At 40.2% G+C, this 22,416-nt stretch overlaps 4 protein-coding genes and 1 long non-coding RNA gene across 6 annotated transcripts; 3 read left to right on the top strand and 2 right to left on the bottom strand.

The window, feature by feature from the left end:
* The first annotated feature begins 201 nt into the window (after window positions 1–201).
* Window positions 202–9,282, top strand: LOC135588539 (uncharacterized). Its single transcript, XM_065080711.1, has 9 exons — window positions 202–489; window positions 2,609–2,723; window positions 2,870–2,970; window positions 4,496–4,621; window positions 4,753–4,873; window positions 4,975–5,059; window positions 7,912–8,025; window positions 8,111–8,150; window positions 8,951–9,282. The coding sequence occupies exons 1-9, from the start codon at window positions 310–312 to the stop codon at window positions 9,101–9,103; spliced, it is 1,035 nt and encodes a 344-aa protein (XP_064936783.1). The 5' UTR covers window positions 202–309; the 3' UTR covers window positions 9,104–9,282.
* Window positions 9,283–9,651: 369 nt separating this feature from the next.
* Window positions 9,652–10,442, bottom strand: LOC135588540 (probable calcium-binding protein CML14). The gene has a single exon (XM_065080712.1). The coding sequence runs from the start codon at window positions 10,299–10,301 to the stop codon at window positions 9,807–9,809; it is 495 nt and encodes a 164-aa protein (XP_064936784.1). The 5' UTR covers window positions 10,302–10,442; the 3' UTR covers window positions 9,652–9,806.
* Window positions 10,443–10,853: 411 nt separating this feature from the next.
* Window positions 10,854–11,261, bottom strand: LOC135588541 (uncharacterized). The gene is made up of 2 exons (XR_010476322.1): window positions 11,120–11,261; window positions 10,854–11,035 (listed from the first exon to the last, which is right to left on the bottom strand). It is a non-coding gene; the product is annotated as an uncharacterized LOC135588541 (long non-coding RNA).
* Window positions 11,262–13,040: 1,779 nt separating this feature from the next.
* Window positions 13,041–16,777, top strand: LOC135588542 (probable transmembrane ascorbate ferrireductase 4). Of its 2 annotated transcripts, none has more exons than XM_065080714.1 (5): window positions 13,041–13,306; window positions 13,397–13,448; window positions 13,518–13,723; window positions 14,523–14,816; window positions 15,895–16,086. In XM_065080714.1, exons 1-5 carry the CDS (start codon window positions 13,133–13,135, stop codon window positions 15,937–15,939), a joined length of 771 nt encoding a protein of 256 aa, XP_064936786.1. In that variant the 5' UTR covers window positions 13,041–13,132; the 3' UTR covers window positions 15,940–16,086. The 2 variants fall into 2 exon arrangements, with proteins under 2 accessions (XP_064936786.1, XP_064936785.1); XM_065080713.1 differs by lacking the exon at window positions 15,895–16,086 and adding an exon at window positions 16,294–16,777 and having other exon boundaries at window positions 13,043–13,306.
* A 1,071-nt stretch (window positions 16,778–17,848) lies between these two features.
* LOC103996462 (auxin efflux carrier component 3a-like) lies at window positions 17,849–20,501 on the top strand. The gene is made up of 6 exons (XM_009417384.3): window positions 17,849–19,027; window positions 19,098–19,305; window positions 19,393–19,478; window positions 19,572–19,729; window positions 19,908–19,984; window positions 20,061–20,501. The coding sequence occupies exons 1-6, from the start codon at window positions 17,932–17,934 to the stop codon at window positions 20,125–20,127; spliced, it is 1,692 nt and encodes a 563-aa protein (XP_009415659.2). The 5' UTR covers window positions 17,849–17,931; the 3' UTR covers window positions 20,128–20,501.
* Window positions 20,502–22,416: the final 1,915 nt, after the last annotated feature.

Consider the following 22,416-nt stretch of genomic DNA (forward strand, 5'->3'; position numbering starts at 1 on the left):
TTGTCGGATCCGAAGCTTCCAAACATTAATGACCGTTTTGTCGCGATACTACAAAAGATACTCTGAATCAACACGCAATATGAGTCCGAATCGGTTGGTGATCGGACCAGTTTTGATTTCGGATCCACGAAGATAGATCCGATCCACGAAAAGCTCCGTTAGCGCGACCCATTTGCTAGAAGACCTAAATCGTGGGTTTAAGAAGATTCCCGACCGCGACGAGAGAAGACCAAAAGTAAAGCCACCTAAAAATTCCCCCGCCTCTCGTTCTTCGTCGATCCATCGCCGCGAATCCGGAGAGAGAAGGCCATGGGGGAGGAGGAGGAGAGGGATCCGCAGCGGCTGAAGAGGATCGCGGCGGCGGCGTACGACTACGACAACGATCCCCGATGGGCGGAGTACTGGTCCAACGTCCTGATCCCGCCCCACATGGCCGCTCGATCCGACGTCGTCGACCACTTCAAGCGCAAGTTCTACCAGCGGTTTATCGTACGCCTTCGATCACTCTTCCTTTCCTTGGTTTCTCATCGGATTGATTTGATCGCGGAGAGGTTGTCCTTTTGTGGGATCTGTCAGTTCGTTTTCGGTTGTCGTTGAGAAAGTAATGTGTTCGTGAACTAAGGTTTAGTCGTTGGCAAATTTTTTTGGTGGTTTTCAGTTGCTTTGGCTAATTTGATGAAAATTTACGTTTTTAGTTACGGTATGCTTTTCAGCATTTTTTTGATGTCGAGATCCGCAGCTTTTTGCTTCTATAAGTGAAAGGTTCGATTCTTGTTCTTCATATGAAACCAGCAAGTTGTTAATTTCTGGTTTAGCTTTTGTGGTGACACCTAAGGGCTTCATCTTTTACTGTCTAATACTTGTACTTCTCTCTTGGAGTTTGATGTGTTTATATGGATTTTAACTTAATTCTATGATGCTTAGTTTTGGCTTTCGCTTATTTATAATTAATATTCTTTTCTCATGAGTCCATGAATCCGTTGCCTTGTCAATTTTGTTCGACACTCCCCAACTGGTGTTAATATTCTTTGATGGAATCTATGCTTGGAAGATGAGTATAACATGATAAATAATCAATTACTATGGATAATGTTAAAGCTTCAAGTCAATGTTTGTCGTCTGCTAGTGGGATTCTAAGAAGCAAATGGGCAGGACTCTTTCATGCTCCTCGTTAACATAGCAAAAATTCCAACTCCAACTAGATCAAATAGGTCCCGGTGTTGGTGGTTTTACTTTTAAGCTATGCTGAAATCTGAAATTATCATCTAGCTTAAAATTTTTTTATTTGATGAGATTATTTATTGTTATGTTTAATCTCTAGGCTACGATATTGATGTTCTTGAAGGTACAAGATTTTGACTTCCAGTCAAATGATTATCATATATCAGCCTCATGGGATGTTTATGGTTATACCTATTGATGAACCATATCCTGACCAAGGACTGGTTTGGCCCTGATTCAGATGGGTATGAATCAAAATTAGGGCCCATCACATACAGTGACAACCTTAAACCTAATTGAGTTAGGATTTATAACATTTCGGTTATTTTGATTTGATCGACATAATTTTCAATTCAAATTCTAAAGTTGCTGATACATTGCATCCCTCATTTTCTGCCCTCTCTCTCTCTCTCTCTTTGCCTCTTCCTTCTCCTTACCTAAATATAATGATTAGAAATCTTCCTTTTCTTTTCCTTTTCCCTCTCTCATGCAGAGCCTGCACACAGTCGGATCTAAAGCAGGCGGTGGTAACATCTATTCTTTTCCTGCTTGCCTATTAAGCTATGGGGCTAGTACTTCTTGAATTTTTTATATTCCATAGACTTGAACTTGATTTTGTGGATTTGATGGAAAAATTTATCGTTCTTGACCCTGAAATTCTGGCTTCCCAATCGGAAAATGATGACATGCACACGGTCCACACAGACACACCTGGACAGCAGTGGGTAAGGTCCACCTCAAGATGTTTGAACCACTCACATCATATTTGTTGGCCATTCGGTTGTGATGTCTTCTGTTACCTTTGTTAAGCTAACACTGGCAGTGAACGTATCTCTTCACATGCCTGCCTTGTCCACCCTTTCTGGCCTTCAACCGTCACTGCTCCACTACCTGATTGATCTACTTCTCATGCTTCATTTTTCAATTTTGTTATTTCTAATGTTAACATAAAGAATGGACAGTCTGTGTGAGGTTTTTAACTGCTTTTCAGATTTTTACGCTGGTTATTATCTTGATTGTCTGTTGGTAATCATAATGGTTTAGAATTTTTTAAAGCTAGATTGGACATTGGTCGACCCATTCATTTCAAATCTGGTATCTTCGCAAAATAATGCAGACAGGTATTCTTGGGAATTGAAGGACTTTCTTTTGGTCAAACAACTAAAATTCTCCAAAATGGACAGTCTGCCTGTATAAATTGATGATCTTCCATAATCTGACTTGTATAATATGTACATATGGGTAATCTTTGCATAACTGAAGCTACTTATCCACAGATTGCCTTTATAGCTTGTAGCTACTTCCAAAAGCAGCTAATGTTGCAAGATGACCCAAAATATAATTACATAGTTTGCCTTTCATGTTCTGATCACAATTTATATTCTAGGATCCTGATCTAGTTGTGGAGGCCATGTCTTCCACTAGTTCTTCTCAATCATCAAGAGCATCAGATGGACCTTCATCGCAAACTACTGCTCAAAATTTGAGGCCACAAAATTCAGGTGGATTGGAACTCGGAAGGCTTTTCATTTTTTATACTGTACAATATTCTGCCATAGAAATTCCTTTTAGATTTTGTACAGACATATCTTAGGCATCCTTTTTTAGAAAAGAAAACATATCTTTGAACTTTAAACATGTTGTCCAGGGTCCGGTAGTGGAAGTATTGGAAGAGCTCCATCAACAGGAAGGAACGTAAATTCATTGAGGCTGGATCAACGATCTATACAATTTTCTGTCAATGCTTGGGTATGTAAAACATTTCCTTGCCAAATGGCCAAACACAAGTACTAGCACATACTACTAGTGTTTGATTGCCAGGGATTTTGTCTTTGTTTATGGCATATTGTGCTTGATTGTGTTCTTCTTTAAATGATATTTCAGTCTTTGATAGAATTTGTAATCAACATACCTGCTCTAAATTCATTATTCTTATAGAATGTACACATAGAATATAAGCGCGTTGAAGAATGCATGTAACGCAATACCAAAATAGAGAGCTAAGGTTGTGTACATCCACCCTTCCCAAACCCTGCATTAATGGGAGCCTTGTGCATTTTTAAAGAGTAGGTTTACATTGATGTAGCTGCTAGATCTGCATCCGTTGAGTAAAATAAGAAGCCTGTTTTCCAATCAGCATAGCTTTGCACAATCTGCAATCGTTTGAGTGATCAAGCAATAATTGTTTCAATCAGAGCAGGTCCCAATTGATGTTCTTATTAGACAAGATTTTTCTTATCGATCAGGTACACTCAAGTGGATATCAAGAAACATAGTGGAATAATTAGTTCTTTGATGTGAGCTTGGACTTCAGTTTTCCTTGTTAAGCTTTTTATAATTCTGAAAAAAAATTATGGAACGGATGGTATCTTTTTTTTTCACAATCAATGTAGGGTTGAAGAAAATATATAACGTGAACTAGAGTCTTTTTTTGTATCTTAGCTCATTTCATAGGAGCGCAAGATAACCTGATGACGTGAAGAAATTTGGTGGGTTTTATCTTTGTCTATGGTAAATTTGTTCATTTCTTGTTCCCATCTTTCTGCTGTTGCTTCTTTAGCTTAGTTTGTCAGGAGGTTGAAGTGGAACAAAAATGGTTGTGGGTAGGGCCCAGTAAATGTCCTTGTGTGCATATCTATAATGTGTGTACATTTAGATAAGTACAAACTAGATGGGCTGGGGACAAAAATGGTTGTGGGTAGGGCCCAGGAGGGGCTATTACCATGTGGTTATTCAGTATGCACCGGGAACATATATGGGCTGGGGACCATGAGCCTGAACACTTTTGGCTATATGACTTGTAGGGCATCTAGATGTTTGTGTCTACAAGAAGAATTTATCTGATCTTATGATTGTTTGGACACTCAAAGATGCACCAGTGTGTTGTCATGTATTTAAACCCACAAGGCTTAAAAATGTATAATAATAGATTAAATAGCAAATAAAATTTGTATATTAACTTTCATGTTTATAAAATTGTTTTGCAGTCTTCTGCTAGCTCTACTATGCTGCAGATCCTGTAGATTCCGAAGTCTCCCATGTAGGATGAGATCATAAACTTGTTTTTTTTTTCTGTAAATTGCATTTTTCTCACAGAAACTGGTAACTAACATCTAATCTTAAAAAACTTTGATTCATATATCCTAGTGCTTGTGTTTTATATATGTATATATTTTCCCTGAAGTTGATTGTTACATAGATTGTAGTATCATGCTGTGCCTTCTTTATATTGCTTCCCATCTCTTCTATTAATTTGGAAATATGCCCGTGTCAGGTACTAGTTGTTGCTACACTCGGAATGCTTCCAGTTGCACCGAGAAATCTTTCAAACAAGGCATATCGGTTGTCATTGCTGGGTACTGCATGTTCCTCAGTTTGTTCACTATACACAGTCTATGGGGTGAGTTTGGTATAATAGTAATTACAACTAAAAGCTCTGCGTTATGTAGTTTTATTTCTGTTATATTAGTTGGGCAGGGTAATTTCACATAACCATTGTGTATATATGATTTATTTATTTTTTCTCTACAGAAACCAAGGGCATGGAACCTGCCTGCTATTCAGACATGGTTACAGACGATTATTGGAGCGAAGGATTTTATCCATTTCATATATTGTATTACACTTATTACATCTAAGCTACACTTGAAGTGTGAGTTGTTTCAAATAATTTGTCCCTTTAACTTGTCAATTCCTAGAACTCCGTAATACTCATTATTTACTAATACTTGTTGATGGCTTTTCAAATGACAGTTGCTCTCATACCTGTGTTTTGTTGGGCTGTTGATCATGTGGCCAGATTTCTAAGGCGTAATTTTGCACGTTCAACTTTATACAGGTAATGAGCTTAATTTTGATGGAATGATTTCTCATTAGAAACAAAACAGTTTATACCAGAAACAGATTTAGAAAACTTTGTGACAAAATTTTGCATTCTTGAAATGACCTATTCATGATTTTTAACAGAATTGTTCTAAAAATCAGAATTGGAAACATGATAAGCTATTTAAGCTAAAACTGGGTTCTCATTGGATTGGTGAAATTGGAAGAGACAGATTTCAGGATCGGATTTCGGCAAAATTTTAATATTTAACACTGATTTTTAATTTTTTATTATTTCATAATAAACAATTAAATTTTAAGTCTGAAGTTATTTTTTTAATATGTTGTAATTTTGATGATGTAAGTTTCAGTTACATATATGCATTAGTTTATGATTTTATATGTGCTATGATTTATTTTTTCATTATATATTTGTATTTATGACTCATTAGTTATTTACCTGCAATCTTTTTGTATACATTATTGCTTTCTATTGTATTATGTTACTATATTTGCTACTACGTGATATGTAGAATTGTAGATCATCTTGCATGCTAATATGTATTATATTCTGCTTAGTGCTGACTAATAAAATTTTATTGGGATTTTTAGTTGGCTATGGTCGATCTAAGATTGAGGCAGCCAATTTTTAAAATTATGATAAAGAGCAGCATTGTCATGTGCACACTTGGTCTCAGTTTGTCATAGTTTACTGTGAGACTGAGCAGTCAATGTCACCCAAAGAAGTTTGTCATGATATGGTTTTTTTTTTAACTTTCTATTTGGTTCTTGCAGGCAATTATGTTGGTCTTTGACATTGATGGGTCAAGTTGCTTATTTCCTTCTTTCTTTTTAGCAAAATTATCTAAAGCTTCAACTGGTTTTTGTTTGTTTGGCAGGAAGAGAACAATAACCTCTTTCGTGATGCAACTTTGGCCATGCATTAAATCTATAACTAAATGGATTGGCATCATGCCTGCTGATACCTTTCCATGCTCTGTGGTACTTGTGCTGACCCATGCTGGTCGGCATGGCTTGTTAGAAATGCATAGGAGGGTATACGTTCCACCTAAAATAAATATTGACTTATTGAGCCCATTGTTCTAAATTAAGTTCAAATACGTATGCGAAGTATTGAGACCTGCCAAGTCTGCTGTCGCAGAACTATGTGTACAGTCAGCTATTTTCAGTTATCATCAGAAAAGTATCTAAGAAAATTAAAAGGCATGGAATTTCAATATTTTCTTTGCCAACAAAATCAATCTCTAAAGTTTGTAAAAGCTGTATAACACATGAGATTAATTCTGATCACTCACAGATAAAATTTTAAATGGGAGCTTGCAACGTTCATCTCGAAGAATTTTCACTTTCATAGTAGTTTTGTGTTTAGGAGTGTTCTAGGCAAGGATTTTAATTTCGAATGATACGGGCGATACGTACCAGTTCACCAGCAAACCAATATGTGGACCGTCCGCTATTGGGCGGTACCGTTGATCTAGCTCCGTATCAGACAATATAGGGTTGTATCGGGTGGTAACGATTGATTTCGATTGTCGTCGCTTGCTACCGAGCGATACCAGCCTGGCTACAACGAGGGAAGAAGAAGTGTTGAGGCAGAAGAGGGAGAATCGGAAGAACCTCGACGCTTCTCGATCCGACGTCGCCCTCCCTCGACGATCCCGATCTAGGAGGTAACGGAGAGGCGGTGGCTCAGCTTCTTCTTCGTCGAAGGCTGAGATGTTTGCGGCCTTCGACATCTTCGTCGAATGTCGTAGATGAGGAGAAGACTGCGTTCTTCTCCTTGTCTAATGTGATGAGGAGAAGAAAAGGAGGCGCATGTTGCCGAAGCAACATGCGCCTCCTTTTTTTATATATTATTTATATATATTGATTTTATATTTTAATATTTTATATATATATCAAACAGTACATCTTGGCATATCGCTCAGTACGCTTGTACCATACCATACCGAGCAAAGCTCGATATGTCGGTACAATACAAAATTATGAGCCTTGGTTCTAGGAATGGTTTACTTGCAAGCTTATAGATGTTTTGGAGAAAAAAAGTCTAAGTTGCATAGAAGAGGATCTGTAGGTAAAGAATGTTTTGGGAATTATGGTCATCATCAAAATAACTAGGACTCTGCTATTCCGAAGCCCATTAATCAGTAATGTCACCAGTAATGTCAAAGATGACATCACTTTGTAGTTTCAAAGGTGATCTAGTCTACATCGACCCTGACAAGTGTGATTCAGTTCACTTGTAACTTTTTTTTTGGTACAAAGGGTAAACGACAAAGGTGGGATTCGAGCCCAGAACCTTGATGTACAAATTTCTCATTATTGATGTGAAGTTTTCTAGTACAGCAGACAATCTCATGTATGTTGGCTGGTGGTCGTGATTTTCCTGAATCTATGACATTATGTTGCAAATTTAAGATATTTTGATATGTAGAAACCCAAAAAATGCAGAATGTTACTAGCCACTTCTGGGCGCTTAGATATTCCCTTGTGGTTGCTTTGGTTTCTAAGCAAAAGTATGTTTTTTAGGGTAAATTTTATTTTATTGACTAAAATTTCATGTCTTAAATTTGGCTCCCTACCAAAGGGACCTATCTGTTTCTGGTATCAGTTGATAGAATGTAAGGAAAGATAAAATATCACGAGAAGAGATAGGAATAATACTTGATGCCTGCTATCATCTGATTAGTTCTGATTTAGTATGACCGTATGAGAAAACTTGTTGATATCTATATAACATATTGGGTTGCTTTATTTGTTAATTGAGCTTTCTGAAGTGCTTTATTTGCTCAAGAATATATGATGAGAAAAATTAACTAAAGTAATGGTTACTCATTTCATGAACAGGAAATACTTAGAGGAGCCTTGTATATGGGTGGAGGCAAATGGAACTACATTAAACATCCTAAGTTCAAATGCTGAGATTGCTCTGGGCTTTCTTCTCATCATATCTCTATTCTCGTCAGTCAATTTATATTATTCTGTTTTTGCTGTTTTCCTAATTTTCAGATGCTGATCTATAGAACTTCTGGTTTTGTTGATGCAGGCTGCAACGCAACATAATCCAAACGTTCATATACTGGCAGGTTAGCTCCTTTTTTTGTTAAACAGAAGCAGTGTCAAAATTTTTCATCGTTATTTGTTGGTGGCTTCGATGCTAACACCCTTGCCATGTTGAACAACCAGGAGACTTAAAACTTATGATGTGGATTTTATTCTGGCTTACAGAAAAACAGGTCCATGATAGCAATAAACAATTAGGCATCAGCCTGACTATAATATATAGGCTTAGATAATTCTCCACTAGAACTAGTGAGAACTGATCTGATATTGGAGAAACCATATTCAGATCCTTTTTTAATTAGCAGATGCAGATTTAGATAACAGATGCCAAATTCTACAACCATATGTGCATATTGTGGCTACTAATTCATACTGGATATATGATGGATACAGATTTGAATCAGATTTTAGGGTGGATATAATGTATATATTATATGAATCAAGGCTAATATCTATAAATAAGCATGATAATGTTTCAAATCAATAGTATATGTGAAAAGAAAAGGAAGTGTGAGAGAAAAATGGAATATCGTGACATAAAAAACCAAGTAAATAATAAGTTTTGATAGGTTAATAGAGATAAATTTAGTATGTTGAGATGTTTAAACATATGGCTGGCTCTGCTTATGTACGAAGAGGATTCATACCGATATTGTCCATCTCACTTTCACCTCTTGCTGGAACTTCCACAGTGAATCATACGAGAGATCTTTGCCCATTGTATCCATTTTTTTTGGGTGGAAGCCATCTAGATCTCCTAGCTAGCCTATTTGGTTGTGTTCTTTAATTTTATTAATTTTTCTCTTCTCCATTGTTGATGCAGCTCCTGAAGCTCATGTACCATGCTCCAGTTACTGCTGGTTATCACCAGAGCGTTTGGGCCAGGATTGGTCGTGCCGTGAATCCATACATCTACCGTTACACCCCCTTCTTGAACAGCCCCATCTCTGCAGTCCAGAGATGGTGGTTTAGGTAGAGGGAAGAAGAGAACGAAATGGATAGGAAGAGAATGTGAAGGCAGCTTGCAATATTTTGCCCTCACAAATTCTGAACGTCATGTTTTTTGTCAGTGGATGATAGCGCTGTTCTGACAGAAAACCACTCTGATAAATTGGAATTCGACTTTAATGATTTGGCTAAGGTGCTTTCTATTGATTCTTACGGTTTGTGCCACAGCCAATTGCAGGAAGTTAGCAATCTTCCTTAATCCATTCCGTAAATTCCTGGGTCTTGTGATCGATGGGAGTAAATACATACGCCCTTTCAATTAATTTGAGTTCATACTGCATTAAATCTCTACTGATTTCTTTTTCGTGTTCTAGTGATTCGATTGTCAAAACCCTGTGGCTCACGTGCAAATCAGCTTCGTCTTGTTCTATACATGAGATCCTGTTATCATTGTCAGAAGAACCTGATCAAATCCATGACGAATTATTATTGGGAAGCTAAATAAAAGAGAAATCAAAGGTAGTGTTCAGTGAAACATCAAAGCAAAGCCCCTGCAATGATCATTACACACATGCGGAACGATGAATGAGAAGTATGGATTCATCGAATGCTTTGTACGTGATCCTAACTCCATTATATCATCTTCTGCTTCTGTACATTTATTGATCTCCACTCCAATCCACTGCTGCCAAAACCAAAAGAAATAGTAATGGTAACAGTATCAACAGCCATCAATGGGAGACGAGGGTGAGGCCGAGGAATTCGGCGGCGGACTTGGCCATGACGGCGGCGAACTCTTCGAAGCTGATGACACCGTCGCCGTCGGCATCGGCCTGCTGCATCATGTCGGTGAGCTCGACGAAGGTCAGAGGCTGGCCCATGCGCGCCATGGACCGCGCCAGCTCCGCCGCCGATATGAACCCGTTGCCGTCCCGGTCGAAGCAGCGGAAGACCTCCAGGAGCTGCTTCTGGTCGACCATGGCCTGCTCGGTCATGACGGGCGCGAGCGCCGCCGCGAGCTCGTCGAACTCCACGGTGCCGTTGCCGTTGGCGTCCATGCCTGCGAGCATCGCGTGGATCTGGTCGCCGTCGGGCTTGAGGCCGAGGGAGCGGAGGAGGGCAGCGAGCTCCAGCTGGGTCAGGCTGCCGTCCCCGTCCATGTCGAAGCGGTCGAATATGTTGCGCAGTTGCTTCAACTGCTCGCCCTGCAGCCGGCCGCCACCCATCGATCTCGTTCACCTCCGACAACCTCAATGCCGATGGTCGATGTGGTGTTGCTGATGGTGGCAAGAGGAGGAGAGGAGAGGAGAGGACCGGTGGCTGTTCGATTGAGCGGCTGCGAGAGGTTTGAGGTGGTGGGCGGTGGCCGTTGCGCACGTAGGTTCTCTTCTTTTCCAAAAGAGGGAGAGATATGGACAGAGGGACAGAGTGGTTAGCGAACGCGGTGGTTGACTTAGTTTTGCCGACATTATTTTGTTTGATGGATATCATCTCAACATATTTCATCAAAAAAAAATTTTATCTTTTAAATATAAAAAATATAAACACACTATCCATTACTACTGAGTTGAAAAGATATCTCAAATAAAAATAATTATATAAAATAACTTTCATATTTTCACAAAATTTTAAATGCCAAAGATATATATATAATGAAATATCAGTGAGATCCAACACATATATCTCAGAACAAGAAAAGAAATCCCAAAGTGTGCAGTAAATTAGCAGTTTATTTCATCATACCATGGTGATGATTCTACATTACTTTCTTGCACGGCTGAGCACAACATCAAAGCATACTTCAACCACTTCACATCACAAGCTCACACCACGACAGCAGCAACATCCAGAGTACAGTGATAGAACACAAACGATGAAATCTGAAGATAAAACACACTTTTGTTGTTGTTGTTGCTGCCATCCATCATCAGTTTTTGGTGCTCGGTTTGCCACTCCTTGCCTGTAGGAGAAGGATATCACTGGGAATCCTCTTTCAGAATTAACATAAATTATAATATTATCTTTGGTGCAACGACATGGATACCTTCTTCTTGGGCTCGCGGGGCTTCTCGGGTTTTTTCGGTGCCTGCCTCGACGCCGCCGGCGGCTTCACGGGGCCCTCTCCGACCTTGGCCGGCTCTTTGCTCGGCGCCGTAATCCCAGCAGGTCTCGCAGCCTTCAGTGACGCCATTCTTCCTTCTCACAGGAGACGAAGCTACCTACCGAGTGGAGTTTGGTGCTTAGCTTAGCTTGAGAAGCTCAACCCCATGGCTCGAGGTATTTATAGCAAAAGTCTTGGATTCCAGAAAGATGGAATACGGAATTGGATGCAAACTGAGGAGGAACACAGTTGGCCTGAATAATGGTAGCATGTTGATGGGGAATAATTACAATGTGTCAGTAGCTACTGAGATGGGAATTAGATGCAACTCTCATAGACTGTCTGTGATGGTTAGTTGGGAAGAGAATAAGTTCCTACAACTTTATGACAACTGAGGTTTGCCTTCACATTGGTGGTAGTAAGATAGTTGCATTCTGCATCTTCTACTACTATTGAATTGAACTTTAAATTTGATTTGAGTGTATCTCTAGTGTCAGAATTTGATTACAACTTTATATGGTTTGATTTAAAATGTAACACACTCATTAATGGCCATTGATTTTATATTAAATCTATCGGTTGTATTAAGCAGTTTATCTTATCTAATATATGGTTTTTTTTTAGCGATCGTTCCCCAAAAACTAAAAAAAATTATATTATATTATATAATCGACGTATAAGATGATCCGAACTTCGTTCCGATAGAGATTAATTTTATAGTAATTATTATCTATAATTTTTTTTTAATTATTTTTCCTGATTAATCTATGATTTATGACTCGAGCCTAAGATATTTATATAACGATGCTTAAGTGCTTTTGCAAGAGTGCTATATGTTTTTATTACATTAATCAATGTAATTATTCATTTGTGCACTAATCATTAAGATGTCTCGACAAAGATAAATTTTATAGTAGTTATCTACGCTTTTGTTTACTATTTCTCTTGATTAGTCTATGATTTATGGCTAAGGATTTAGAAGAAATAATTTCGATCGTAAAACAAAACCTATTCATGTATCGTCCATCGCTAAATCGTTGAAGATATTTTGATGACATTAGAATTGAAGGTGTTAAATTCCAAACTTATCCAAATCATATTTATGAACATATATTTATGATAATTTATCTCATCAATGGCATTAGCTTAAGCTTCTAGAAGCAATGATATTGATAAAAAACAATTCTAGTGATATTTCTCGAGTCTTTCTTGAATCTATGGGTGAGTTTGGTTAGATTTACTTTCGATCGAGTTGGATCAAACCATAGAGCACATCAAAGTATTCCTCCCAACCCAAAGGCCTACACAAAGGAAAACAAATAAAGACTCCGTCACACCTTTCATCGACTGCCGCCAACTAATAACTAATAAATGATGATATAAAACTTTTTTTCTTTATCCTTTTATGATATAAAATTTAGACATTTTTTTGTTTTTTTGCCTTAACATACAATTAACGAATATATCTACAGAAATTTTCTTTTAAGATACTTTGTATTGATTAATCTAATCTAAATTTTAGATGAAGCATGAAAAGAAGAGATACATACATACATGTAGAGAATCGATAAGGTCAATATCATGAGACATAAAGAGATGTGTGTTTTCTATACCTCCTTGAAGATGGAAGCCACAGTAACTTTCAGAAAGTGAGTTAGATTAATTTGATTCGATATATAATATGGATTGATAATTAAATTTAATAATAATAATAATAATAATAATAATAATTTGATGCTAAAAGATCAACACCATGATCGATCTTTTTTGCTTGCCCTAAAAAAAGATCAACTTGATCTCCTAACTTAATTATGTCAGGAGATCAAGTTGATCAAGTTGATCCTATTTATAATTTATATTAGGCACAAAGCGATATAGTAATTTATAGGGCATCGGTTTGGTTGTGCAGATCCAAAGGAGTACAGAGAGAGAGAGAGAGAGAGAGAGAGGGTCGAAATGGCCGTGAGCATTGTTCTCTCTCACATCTCGGCTCTGCTGGTGGCAGTTCTCGTCCTCCTGTGGGCGCTCGCCTTCCGCACCACCATCTTTCTGCGCTTCTATTCCTCATCCGTCGACGGCGGCGCCACCGGCACCGGCACCGCCGTTGCGCACTTCGACCACATATACTTTGTAAATGCACCATCTTCTTCTCCCTTTCTCCCTCCTTGAGCAAGGATCGAAGCGCCCTCACTCTCGCTTCCCTGCTCTGCTTTGCCTCAGGTCCTCCACACTCTCCTCATGGTCATCGGCTTCATCCTCTTCGGCGGCGAAGGTAACCGGCGCAATCCCCTGTAGCCTTTGGATGGGGAGGAGATGGTTAATGTGGTTGGTCGCTTGGCAGGTATACTGGCGCACAGGTGGGGGGTGGGCTTGGGTTGGGCACGGGGCCCGAGGAAGGCAGCGCACCTCTGGCTGCAGGGGGCGGCTCTGGGTTTCGGCGTCGCCGGGGTGTGGACCAAGTTCAAGGGCAACAAGGGGGTCCTCGCCAACTTCCACAGCCTGCACTCCTGGATGGGTCTGCTCTGCCTTCTCCTCTTCGCCGCCCAGGTCCATCCTTCTCTCTCTCTCTCTCTTCCTGTCACGCGCTCTCCTTCCGTCTTTCTCGCTGCTGCACCTCCGGCCTCCGGTACGGTGGACATCCGATCGTAATCCACTACTTGATGGCCGGTTGGCAGACATCCATCTAGAATGCCTTCTAGATGTTCATCGAATCCCTCACTATGCATGCCCCCAGAAATAACATAGAATCTAACATAGAATTGTTCTAACTTTAAGGTGTTTTGCATGTCTATCCTTGCAATAACATAGAATTTAACATTTTTCCCTTTACAATCCTCAAGTTAGTATGTATGTTCCTCAAAATATCAAGATTGTCACTTGTTCTTCTCCCATCAATGTCCATACTATTAATCATGGATTACCAAGATTCAAAATAGCAAAATTCCATCAGCAAGAGGGTATTATTGCCAAATCAAAGCTCGATTGATGGAGATTAAGTTTTCTGAAATTGCAGTTTTGCTGATTGAAATTGTTCTGTCTATCCTTGACTTGTAGCTTCTATGACCATTGTGTTCTTTCAAGACAAAGTAAAAGAATTTCAAGAAAACAATCCAAAAGTAATTAAGCTGAATTCAAGCCTTACTACTAATTCTCAGGTTTAAAGGGGTGAAAAATCTAACATTAAGTTTGATTTGGTCTATTGAACTTATTTTTGATAATGTTCAACCTGCTTGTAAGAAGCATTAGATACTTAACCCAATTACTTAATATTTTGGTTTGGTTTGCAAGCATGCATTTCAACGACCAACTATTGTAAGACTCCATCTCTTTGTGTTGCTTCTGCCAGTGGACAATAGGGTTCCTCAGCTTCTGGACCAGGGGAGAGGGACGACGGGCAAGAACATTGTTGCTGCCGTGGCACATCTTCATTGGCATCTTCACCTACAGCTTGGCTGTAGCTACGGCAGAGTCTGGCCTCATGGAGAAGATGACCTTCCTTCACACCAAACATGGCATCCCAGGGTCCTCCTTGGAGTTCACCCTCATCAATGTTCTTGGCCTCACTCTCGCCATCCACTGTGGGCTTGTTGTCTTCACTTTAATCCCTGCGAAGCACAAGGAGAGCAGCACCAGTACCATGGTTAGTTCTGATGGAGAACACCTTAACTCAAAATTTGTTTTCTCATAAGAAGATAGTTTTCTCTCATCTTAGCCACCATTTTTGGAGTAATGTTTCTTTGGTTTACTTCCGCTCGGTGACGTAGTAGGAAGCATGTGTCCCCTGTTCATCACAAGAACACAAAATTTGTGATCTACTAGGTGCAGCTCAGGCAGATCTGGTTGGTTAAAGGTGTATCCAGGCAAACATTGCTTAGATAGCTAGGATTTCCATTTAGTATCATATGTTTTTTCCATGTTTCTGAAGTGTCAAATAAAATGTAGTTCTTGTTTTTAGTTCTTTCAATAACAATTTGTGGTGACTTCATGGAAGGAAGTTTCATGGATCCTGTTCTTAAAGCCTTGAAGGCTTCTGTAGTATATGTTTGAACCAATATAATGGTATTGCAATACCAAACATGTTTGATCAGCAGCTTACAGTACTATAAAACCACTGCAGATGCTTGAGAGTCGAATACCACCCCAAGAAATATTATATAGGTTTTAGCTCATCTATAACTCAAGTTGGACAAATAATCATATCATTTACTTTCACTTCATTATAATGGGTTCTATGTGACTTCCTTGTGCCTTGTAATATGCCCTGTTCAAGCACAGTAAGAATAAATTTGGAATAAATTTTATTATACATTAATAATATGGAATTCAGTAAACGATAGCTACCATCAAACTTTAGAGAGTAACATCAGTCAACAAAATTATGAATAAGATTATATAACTAAAGCATGCAGAAAATGATGATTTTAGAGGGACAACAGAAATATATTTATATGTGAGATGAATATTGAGTTATAAGAATAATCCCATATGATGTAGAAATTAAAAGAGAGTTGGGCTGATATATAACCCATAACTCAATGAACTTAAACTTCCTATGTTATAATAGTGTCTGATTAGCATGTATGCTAGTTTTGAACAGTTTAGTTTGGACTCGGTGTACTTTATATCTTGCTTCTGCATGCTTCCTAACAGCTAGATTTCATATTAATATCAATCTCACTGGAGCTCAGGCTACCTTTGTTTTCCAAACGATTTTGTAGATGATGGGTCTTGGGGATCGATTTTTATGTCTTGAAGTTCTTTAAGCAAATCACAGTAATGAACAAGGACTCACAATGTCAATGTTCACGTTGTTTGCATCCTTTTCAATGTTCAATATGGAATCTATTCTTGGTTTTGGAATCCACAGCCAAAATCTAGAGGCAACAGGTTCTTATTCTGCCCAACCCACTTGAAAGTTAAAGGTAGAGGGAAAGGTGAAGTGTGGATTCCTTCCTTGAGACCTGTTCAATTCTTTTGACTCTTATCCCAAACTCAATGGAGTCAGAGAAGCTCCTGCATCTGGACCAAGAACACCCAAGCAGTAATATGGACAGATGTACTTATGGTTTTAATTAGAATCATGCAGAAGTGTTAACATTTTTTATTGTCGATGACAGACAACAAGGATCGGCTATGGTGTGAGTGGTGTTCAACGCTTGTCGCTGTAGATGGCCTACAGAATCCTAGAATGAAGCACAGAAAGGGAGCAAAAAAGTGAGGAAGAACAAGATCAATGAATTTTGACCGTGTTTCTGATTCCATCCATCAAGCTGCCCACTGTGATGGTGAAGACCTTTGAACGAGTGATCTGCTCATGATAAAACTTAACAGAAGGAGAGCGAGTTGCTGCTCATCATGATTCATGTAGTCTCGCAGTTTGACTGGTGCAATGCTGATACTGCATGTTCAAATACTGATTTCACTGAAATCAACTTGAATAGCTCTTCTTTCTTTTTGAGATAAGAATCTGAGTAAAGAATTTATTCAGATCTTTCTGTTCAGTGGATTTGGTTAAATACTGACAAATATAGGTGTATGTTCAAAAGAGTTCATTTTGTGGAATCATTCATTAAATACTGAAAGTTGTGAAGAGTTCATCTAGATCAAGTTGAAGCTCTCTCTGTGTATGTGGTTAGACCAGAATACTGACATAAAGAGGTCATAGTGTGGAATCATTGATCTTATATTGCAAGTTCAAAGCAGTTCATTGAGATCAACTTGATTAAGCATAGTAAATTCAAAGCAGTTGATTGATTGAATTTTATTCCAACCAATTAAACCAGTTGATTCATTATTCATATAAAGTCTTTATTCTGAAGCAAAGATTAGTAGGTAAGAGAAAGCCCGAAATAAAGCAACAGAGTTGGATTTGGTTCTTGTTTTAATCCATGCTTCTATTACAATGAAAATTCTCCTTAATGTTGAACTATGCAAACCTTATATTTACTATTTCTTACATTTATGTCTTATGTATGATAATCTAGATTAATTCTTTTGGTACCAATATCTTCTTCACAAAATTATGCAATGTCCAAAGGGTGTGGGATGATTAAAGATTCAATAAAAATATCATTAATTAATTCTATATGTTTTACTACAGAGAAGTGAAAGAAATATTCTATATTATAATAAAGAAGGATGAAAGATACTCTTTTTAATTAAGAGAGAGCAAACTCTTTAAAGAGACAAGTAAACAATGCCTGAAACTAGATTGAATATATGTTCCATATTATGCTTAAAGTAGATTGAAGTATGAACAGGACAACAAATTCAGGTATGGAAGGAATATAATACAAAAAGAAGATATCCTAAATATTAATGATTCGTTGTTCCAATAACATCCCATTTCATATATCTGAGGACATGAAAAAAATTCTTTGGAACTAATATGAAAGAATGTTTAAGCCGATTTAGCATTGAGTTTAGATTAACTTAAATAAACTTATAATTTGTTCTTCTATATATATATTATATATATATATATTATTTTTTTGTTGTGAAGTATGTAATAAAACATATATTTTCATTAAAAATCTTTATCAAAAAGGTAAAGATGCTCTGATCAGAGGCTTTTGGCTTCCTCTGTGTTGCATATCTATAAATACCTCAACTCGAAGTCTGAAGACATCCATAGATTGCACACTCTCCTCCTCCTCCGTTCCCCTCCACCACTTCTTGGGGAGTGTTTTATCTCCGAGAGAGAGAGAGAGAGAGAGAGAGAGACTGTAACTGAGAAGCGAGCGCTAGCCAGAGAAATGATCTCGTGGCACGACCTGAACACGGTGCTGGTGGCGGTGGTGCCGCTGTACGTGGCGATGGTGCTGGCGTACGGATCGGTGCGGTGGTGGGGGATCTTCTCGCCGGAGCAGTGCGCTGGCATCAACCGATTCGTGGCCGTCTTCGCCGTGCCTCTGCTCTCGTTCCACTTCATCTCCACCAACGACCCCTACGCCATGAACCTCCGCTTCGTCGCCGCCGACACCCTGCAGAAGCTGCTCGTCCTCGCGGCCCTGGCCGTCTGGTCCAAACTCCTCCGCCGAGGCCCGTTCCCTGGCGGCGTTTCATCCCTCGACTTGTCCATCACCGCATTCTCTCTCTTCACCCTCCCCAACACGCTGGTGATGGGCATCCCCCTGCTCGTCGCCATGTACGGGCCCTATTCCGGCTCCCTCATGGTCCAGGTCGTCGTCTTGCAGTGCATCATCTGGTACACCCTCATGCTCTTCCTCTTCGAGTACCGCGCCGCTCGCCTCCTCGTCGCCGACCAGTTCCCCGACACCGCCGCCTCCATCGTCTCCTTCCGTGTCGACCACGATGTCGACTCGCTCGACGCCGGGGCTGCCGAGACCGCTGCAGAATTCGGCGGCGACGGCAAGATTTACGTCACCGTCCGCAAGTCAACGTCGTCCAGGAGGTCGACCGTGACGACCCCCCGGCCGTCCAACCTTACCGGCGTTGAGATCCACTCCCTCAGCTCTTCCCGGAACACCACCCCCAGGGGATCCAACTGCAACAACGCCGAGTTTCCCTCTCCGACACCGCCATTCCGCTCGTCGAGCTTCGGCCCCGCCGACATCTACTCCCTACACTCCAGCTTAGACAACGACCACTACGCCACGGAGGTCCCAGCCGCGGCGAAGAAGCCGCCCCATCCGCAACCCAGCTACCATCAAAACCACCGAGCAGGGGTGGGAGCAACGACGGTAAAGGCAGCAGCGGACGCGAAGGAGCTGCACATGTTCGTGTGGAGCTCGAGCCCGTCGCCGGTGTCGGACCACGTCGATCACGGGGCAAAGGAGATTCCGGTGGTGGTGCCAGCCGACGTGCCCTTTAACGGCCTCACCACCAAAGGTTGAACTACTAATATGACATTATTCTTATCACATCCACCTCCTAATCATGTCTGTATTGTTGTTTGTAGGCTTCGACGAGGAGGTGGCGGCCAACGACAAGGGCGCGGGAGGAGGAGAAGGAGGAGGGCCGTCCGATAGCGACGGAGGGCCACACCAGATGCCCCCCGCGGGCGTCATGACCCGTCTGATCCTGATCATGGTGTGGCGTAAGCTGGTCCGCAATCCCAACACCTGCTCCAGCCTCGTCGGCCTCCTCTGGTCCCTCGTCGCCTTCCGGTGCGTACCACCACCAAGCACGTAGTCGATGATGATGATGATGATGATGATGATGATGACGATGGTATCCTTAATCTTGGCGTGCAGGTGGAACATTACCATGCCGAAGGTTGTAGAGAAGTCCATCTCCATACTCTCCGACGCGGGCCTCGGGATGGCCATGTTTAGCTTAGGCGAGTTCCCAAAGACCGCCAATTCTATTTCTACAGAAGTAGCCGGTGATCCTTCTTTTGGCTAACAGTTGAGCGCTGTGGAATCATCGACAGGGCTGTTCATGGCGCTGCAGCCGAGGATAATAGCGTGCGGGAACAGGGTGGCCGCGCTCGCCATGGTGATCCGGTTCGTGGCCGGACCCGCGACGATGGCCGTGTCGTCCGTCGCCGTCGGCCTGCGTGGGACCCTCCTCCACGTCGCCATCGTGCAGGTTCTGCGCTCTGCTTTTCCACCTTCTGATTCGATGGTGACGGAAAGGGAACAGACGGAGACTTCGGTGTCGGTCGATTCGCCGCTGCCGTCGTCGTCGTGTCTATCTTTCTTGCACACCTTGTGTTTGATCTTTTGACGCAGTAACTAACGGACTCGCAATGCTTTTGTTTGGGTAGGCGGCGCTGCCGCAGGGCATCGTGCCCTTCGTCTTCGCCAAGGAGTACAACCTCCACCCTGCCATCCTCAGCACCGCGTAAGCACTCAACCCAGACCGAAGAGATCCTCTCGTCGTCAACAAGTATCCACTAATCATGCTGTGAAATCTGCAGGGTTATCTTTGGGATGCTGATAGCTCTTCCGATCACCCTGCTATACTTCATTCTTCTGGGACTATGACAGACTTCTCCTGCAATGATGCTGACGCTCCTCTACCTCACCAAATGGATGCGACAGTCGCCACCTTAGAGAACAACACTGTGTGTAAACGACATCATCTTACTACAGAGGCAGAAAGGAAATCATGGTGCAAAGGCTTCTCGCTGAATCAATTTGACAGCCGATGTGGAATCTATATGTAGTCAAAGGTGTTGACCCGTTCAAAGCTTTGAACGAGGAAAGGTAAAGTAGAAACGAGGCAGATAAAGGAGAGCGTGGAGTCAAAAGAGGACATCGCTTTCTTAAGCAAATCGTCTCCCATTCCCGGAATCAAAGAACTGCTGAGCCATCAACTCATACCGACATCTCACTACTTAATAGATTAATTATTATAATTAGTTATTTTTAACGTCCCAATTTTTATGCTTTATCTATATATTTATAAAATTAAAATATTTAACTTTGTTTCTCCTTAATTCATCGATTTTACTGATAAAAATATCATATGAGGTAAAATAAAATTAAATATTTTTTTATAAATATAAAGATATCAGTATAACTCCAGTAAGAACGTAAATAATAAAATAGCATAATTACATAAACTATGACATGAAAGTTGTGAATTTAATAATAATATATTAATTATCATGGCACATCATTATTAAAGATTAAAATAATCAGAATACATATATCATGTATAATTTATAATATGATAAATTAAAAAAAATAATTAAATTGGGATCATTAAGTTGTAAAGTTCTTTGATATTAAAATAAAAAAAAATTATTTTTTTCAACACATTCTTAATTTTCATCCCATCCGAAGTGTATAAATCATCATTGCACTTATAGATTATATTTACGAAATAATAAAATAAATCACTTGAATGAAATTATCGTTACTCATTCTTTTTGAAACGAGGTTTTTGTTTGAAATTTCAATTATTTTTATTATAAATCATTAAGCTCCATTCCAGTCTCTCTCTCTCTCTCTCTCTCTCTCTCTCTCTTCTATTCTTCTTTGGTTGATCTCTCAATCGCCAATCCACATCTCGAAACATGTTTGTGAGGAACAACATTGCTTACCATATCAATGGTGGCCTTTTCCCCTTGCAATTTTATGTTTACGTCTCAGAATAGGCATTTGGCTTCATGAAAACGATTGCCCCAAACCCCTATGTTTTTGAACTGTGTGATCATTCCAAGAACGGGGAAAAACACACACACAAACACACATGCAATGGCAGGCCGTTGAGTGAGTGGGATTTATTGGGTTTGCAATATAGTCATAAAATTTGGATGAAAGAGATTAGGCTCGATTTACTAATTAGACCATTTGAACATTTAAGAAAATAAAATATCAACAACTTTTTTTTCTAATGTACATATATATTTTTTATAAAAAATCCTTATTTGAAGGATGAAAGGTATACAAAATCTTATTATATTCAGTATTCTGGTTTTGGTGGTCTCAAAATTTGATTGGCTACAAGAAGATTCAGGTGTTGGTGACTTAAACATGAATCATAATAAATGAAAGCTTCTTAAAAATCTAATAGTGATTGTTACTATTGGTTGTGTTAGTATCAACATCTTTACACCGTGGCCTCGGGTCAATACGGGTGGATTCGAGTCTGAATGATTGAAGATTTTCCTGAACGACCCTTAAGACTACTGAGGTAGCCGACCGCAGTGGTCCGATCACGACGGGGTCATTGTTTTCTTCAGGAGGGGACCCCTCGCCTAGGCCTTCGGTGGGAGGCACTTCGTCTTCGTCCCTACACACACAGGTCGAGTCAGGAGAGCTCGGCCTGACCCCTCCGACGATCAAGTCAATCGATAATCTCAGGAGGTTTTTCTTATTTGATCTCTCCTCTCATTCATTCCGAACACGAGGGTTTTATAGGGAAGGTCATCGTTTCTTGATATGCCCGCTTACAGGAAGTAGGGTCGTACCTTGGATAACGTCTGACACCGACATTGGCGTTGCATGAAGGACCGGACTCCTGCAGGATGACGACGTGCCTCGGTCAGCATTTTAGTCTATTTCGACCGGGCGCTGTCTGGTCAAATCGAGACAGGCAACCCCCTAACTCCTTGATCTACGTGACATAGGAGACATCACCCGGGAGCAAGTGACGTTAGTTCGTGTCCCATCATTATTATTACCATCATCAAGTTGTATAACCTATTTAGAGCGTCTCCCTCTAAGCATGAATGGTTAAATGTGACAATAAATTATGACCCCACTGTTCATTCATTTAAGGTCTGATTTTGTGGACAGACAACCTTAAAGTATGACCAGAATTTA

The sequence above is a fragment of the Musa acuminata genome, chromosome BXJ1-8 (assembly GCF_036884655.1).
Source record: "Musa acuminata AAA Group cultivar baxijiao chromosome BXJ1-8, Cavendish_Baxijiao_AAA, whole genome shotgun sequence".
Lineage (NCBI taxonomy): Eukaryota > Viridiplantae > Streptophyta > Magnoliopsida > Zingiberales > Musaceae > Musa > Musa acuminata.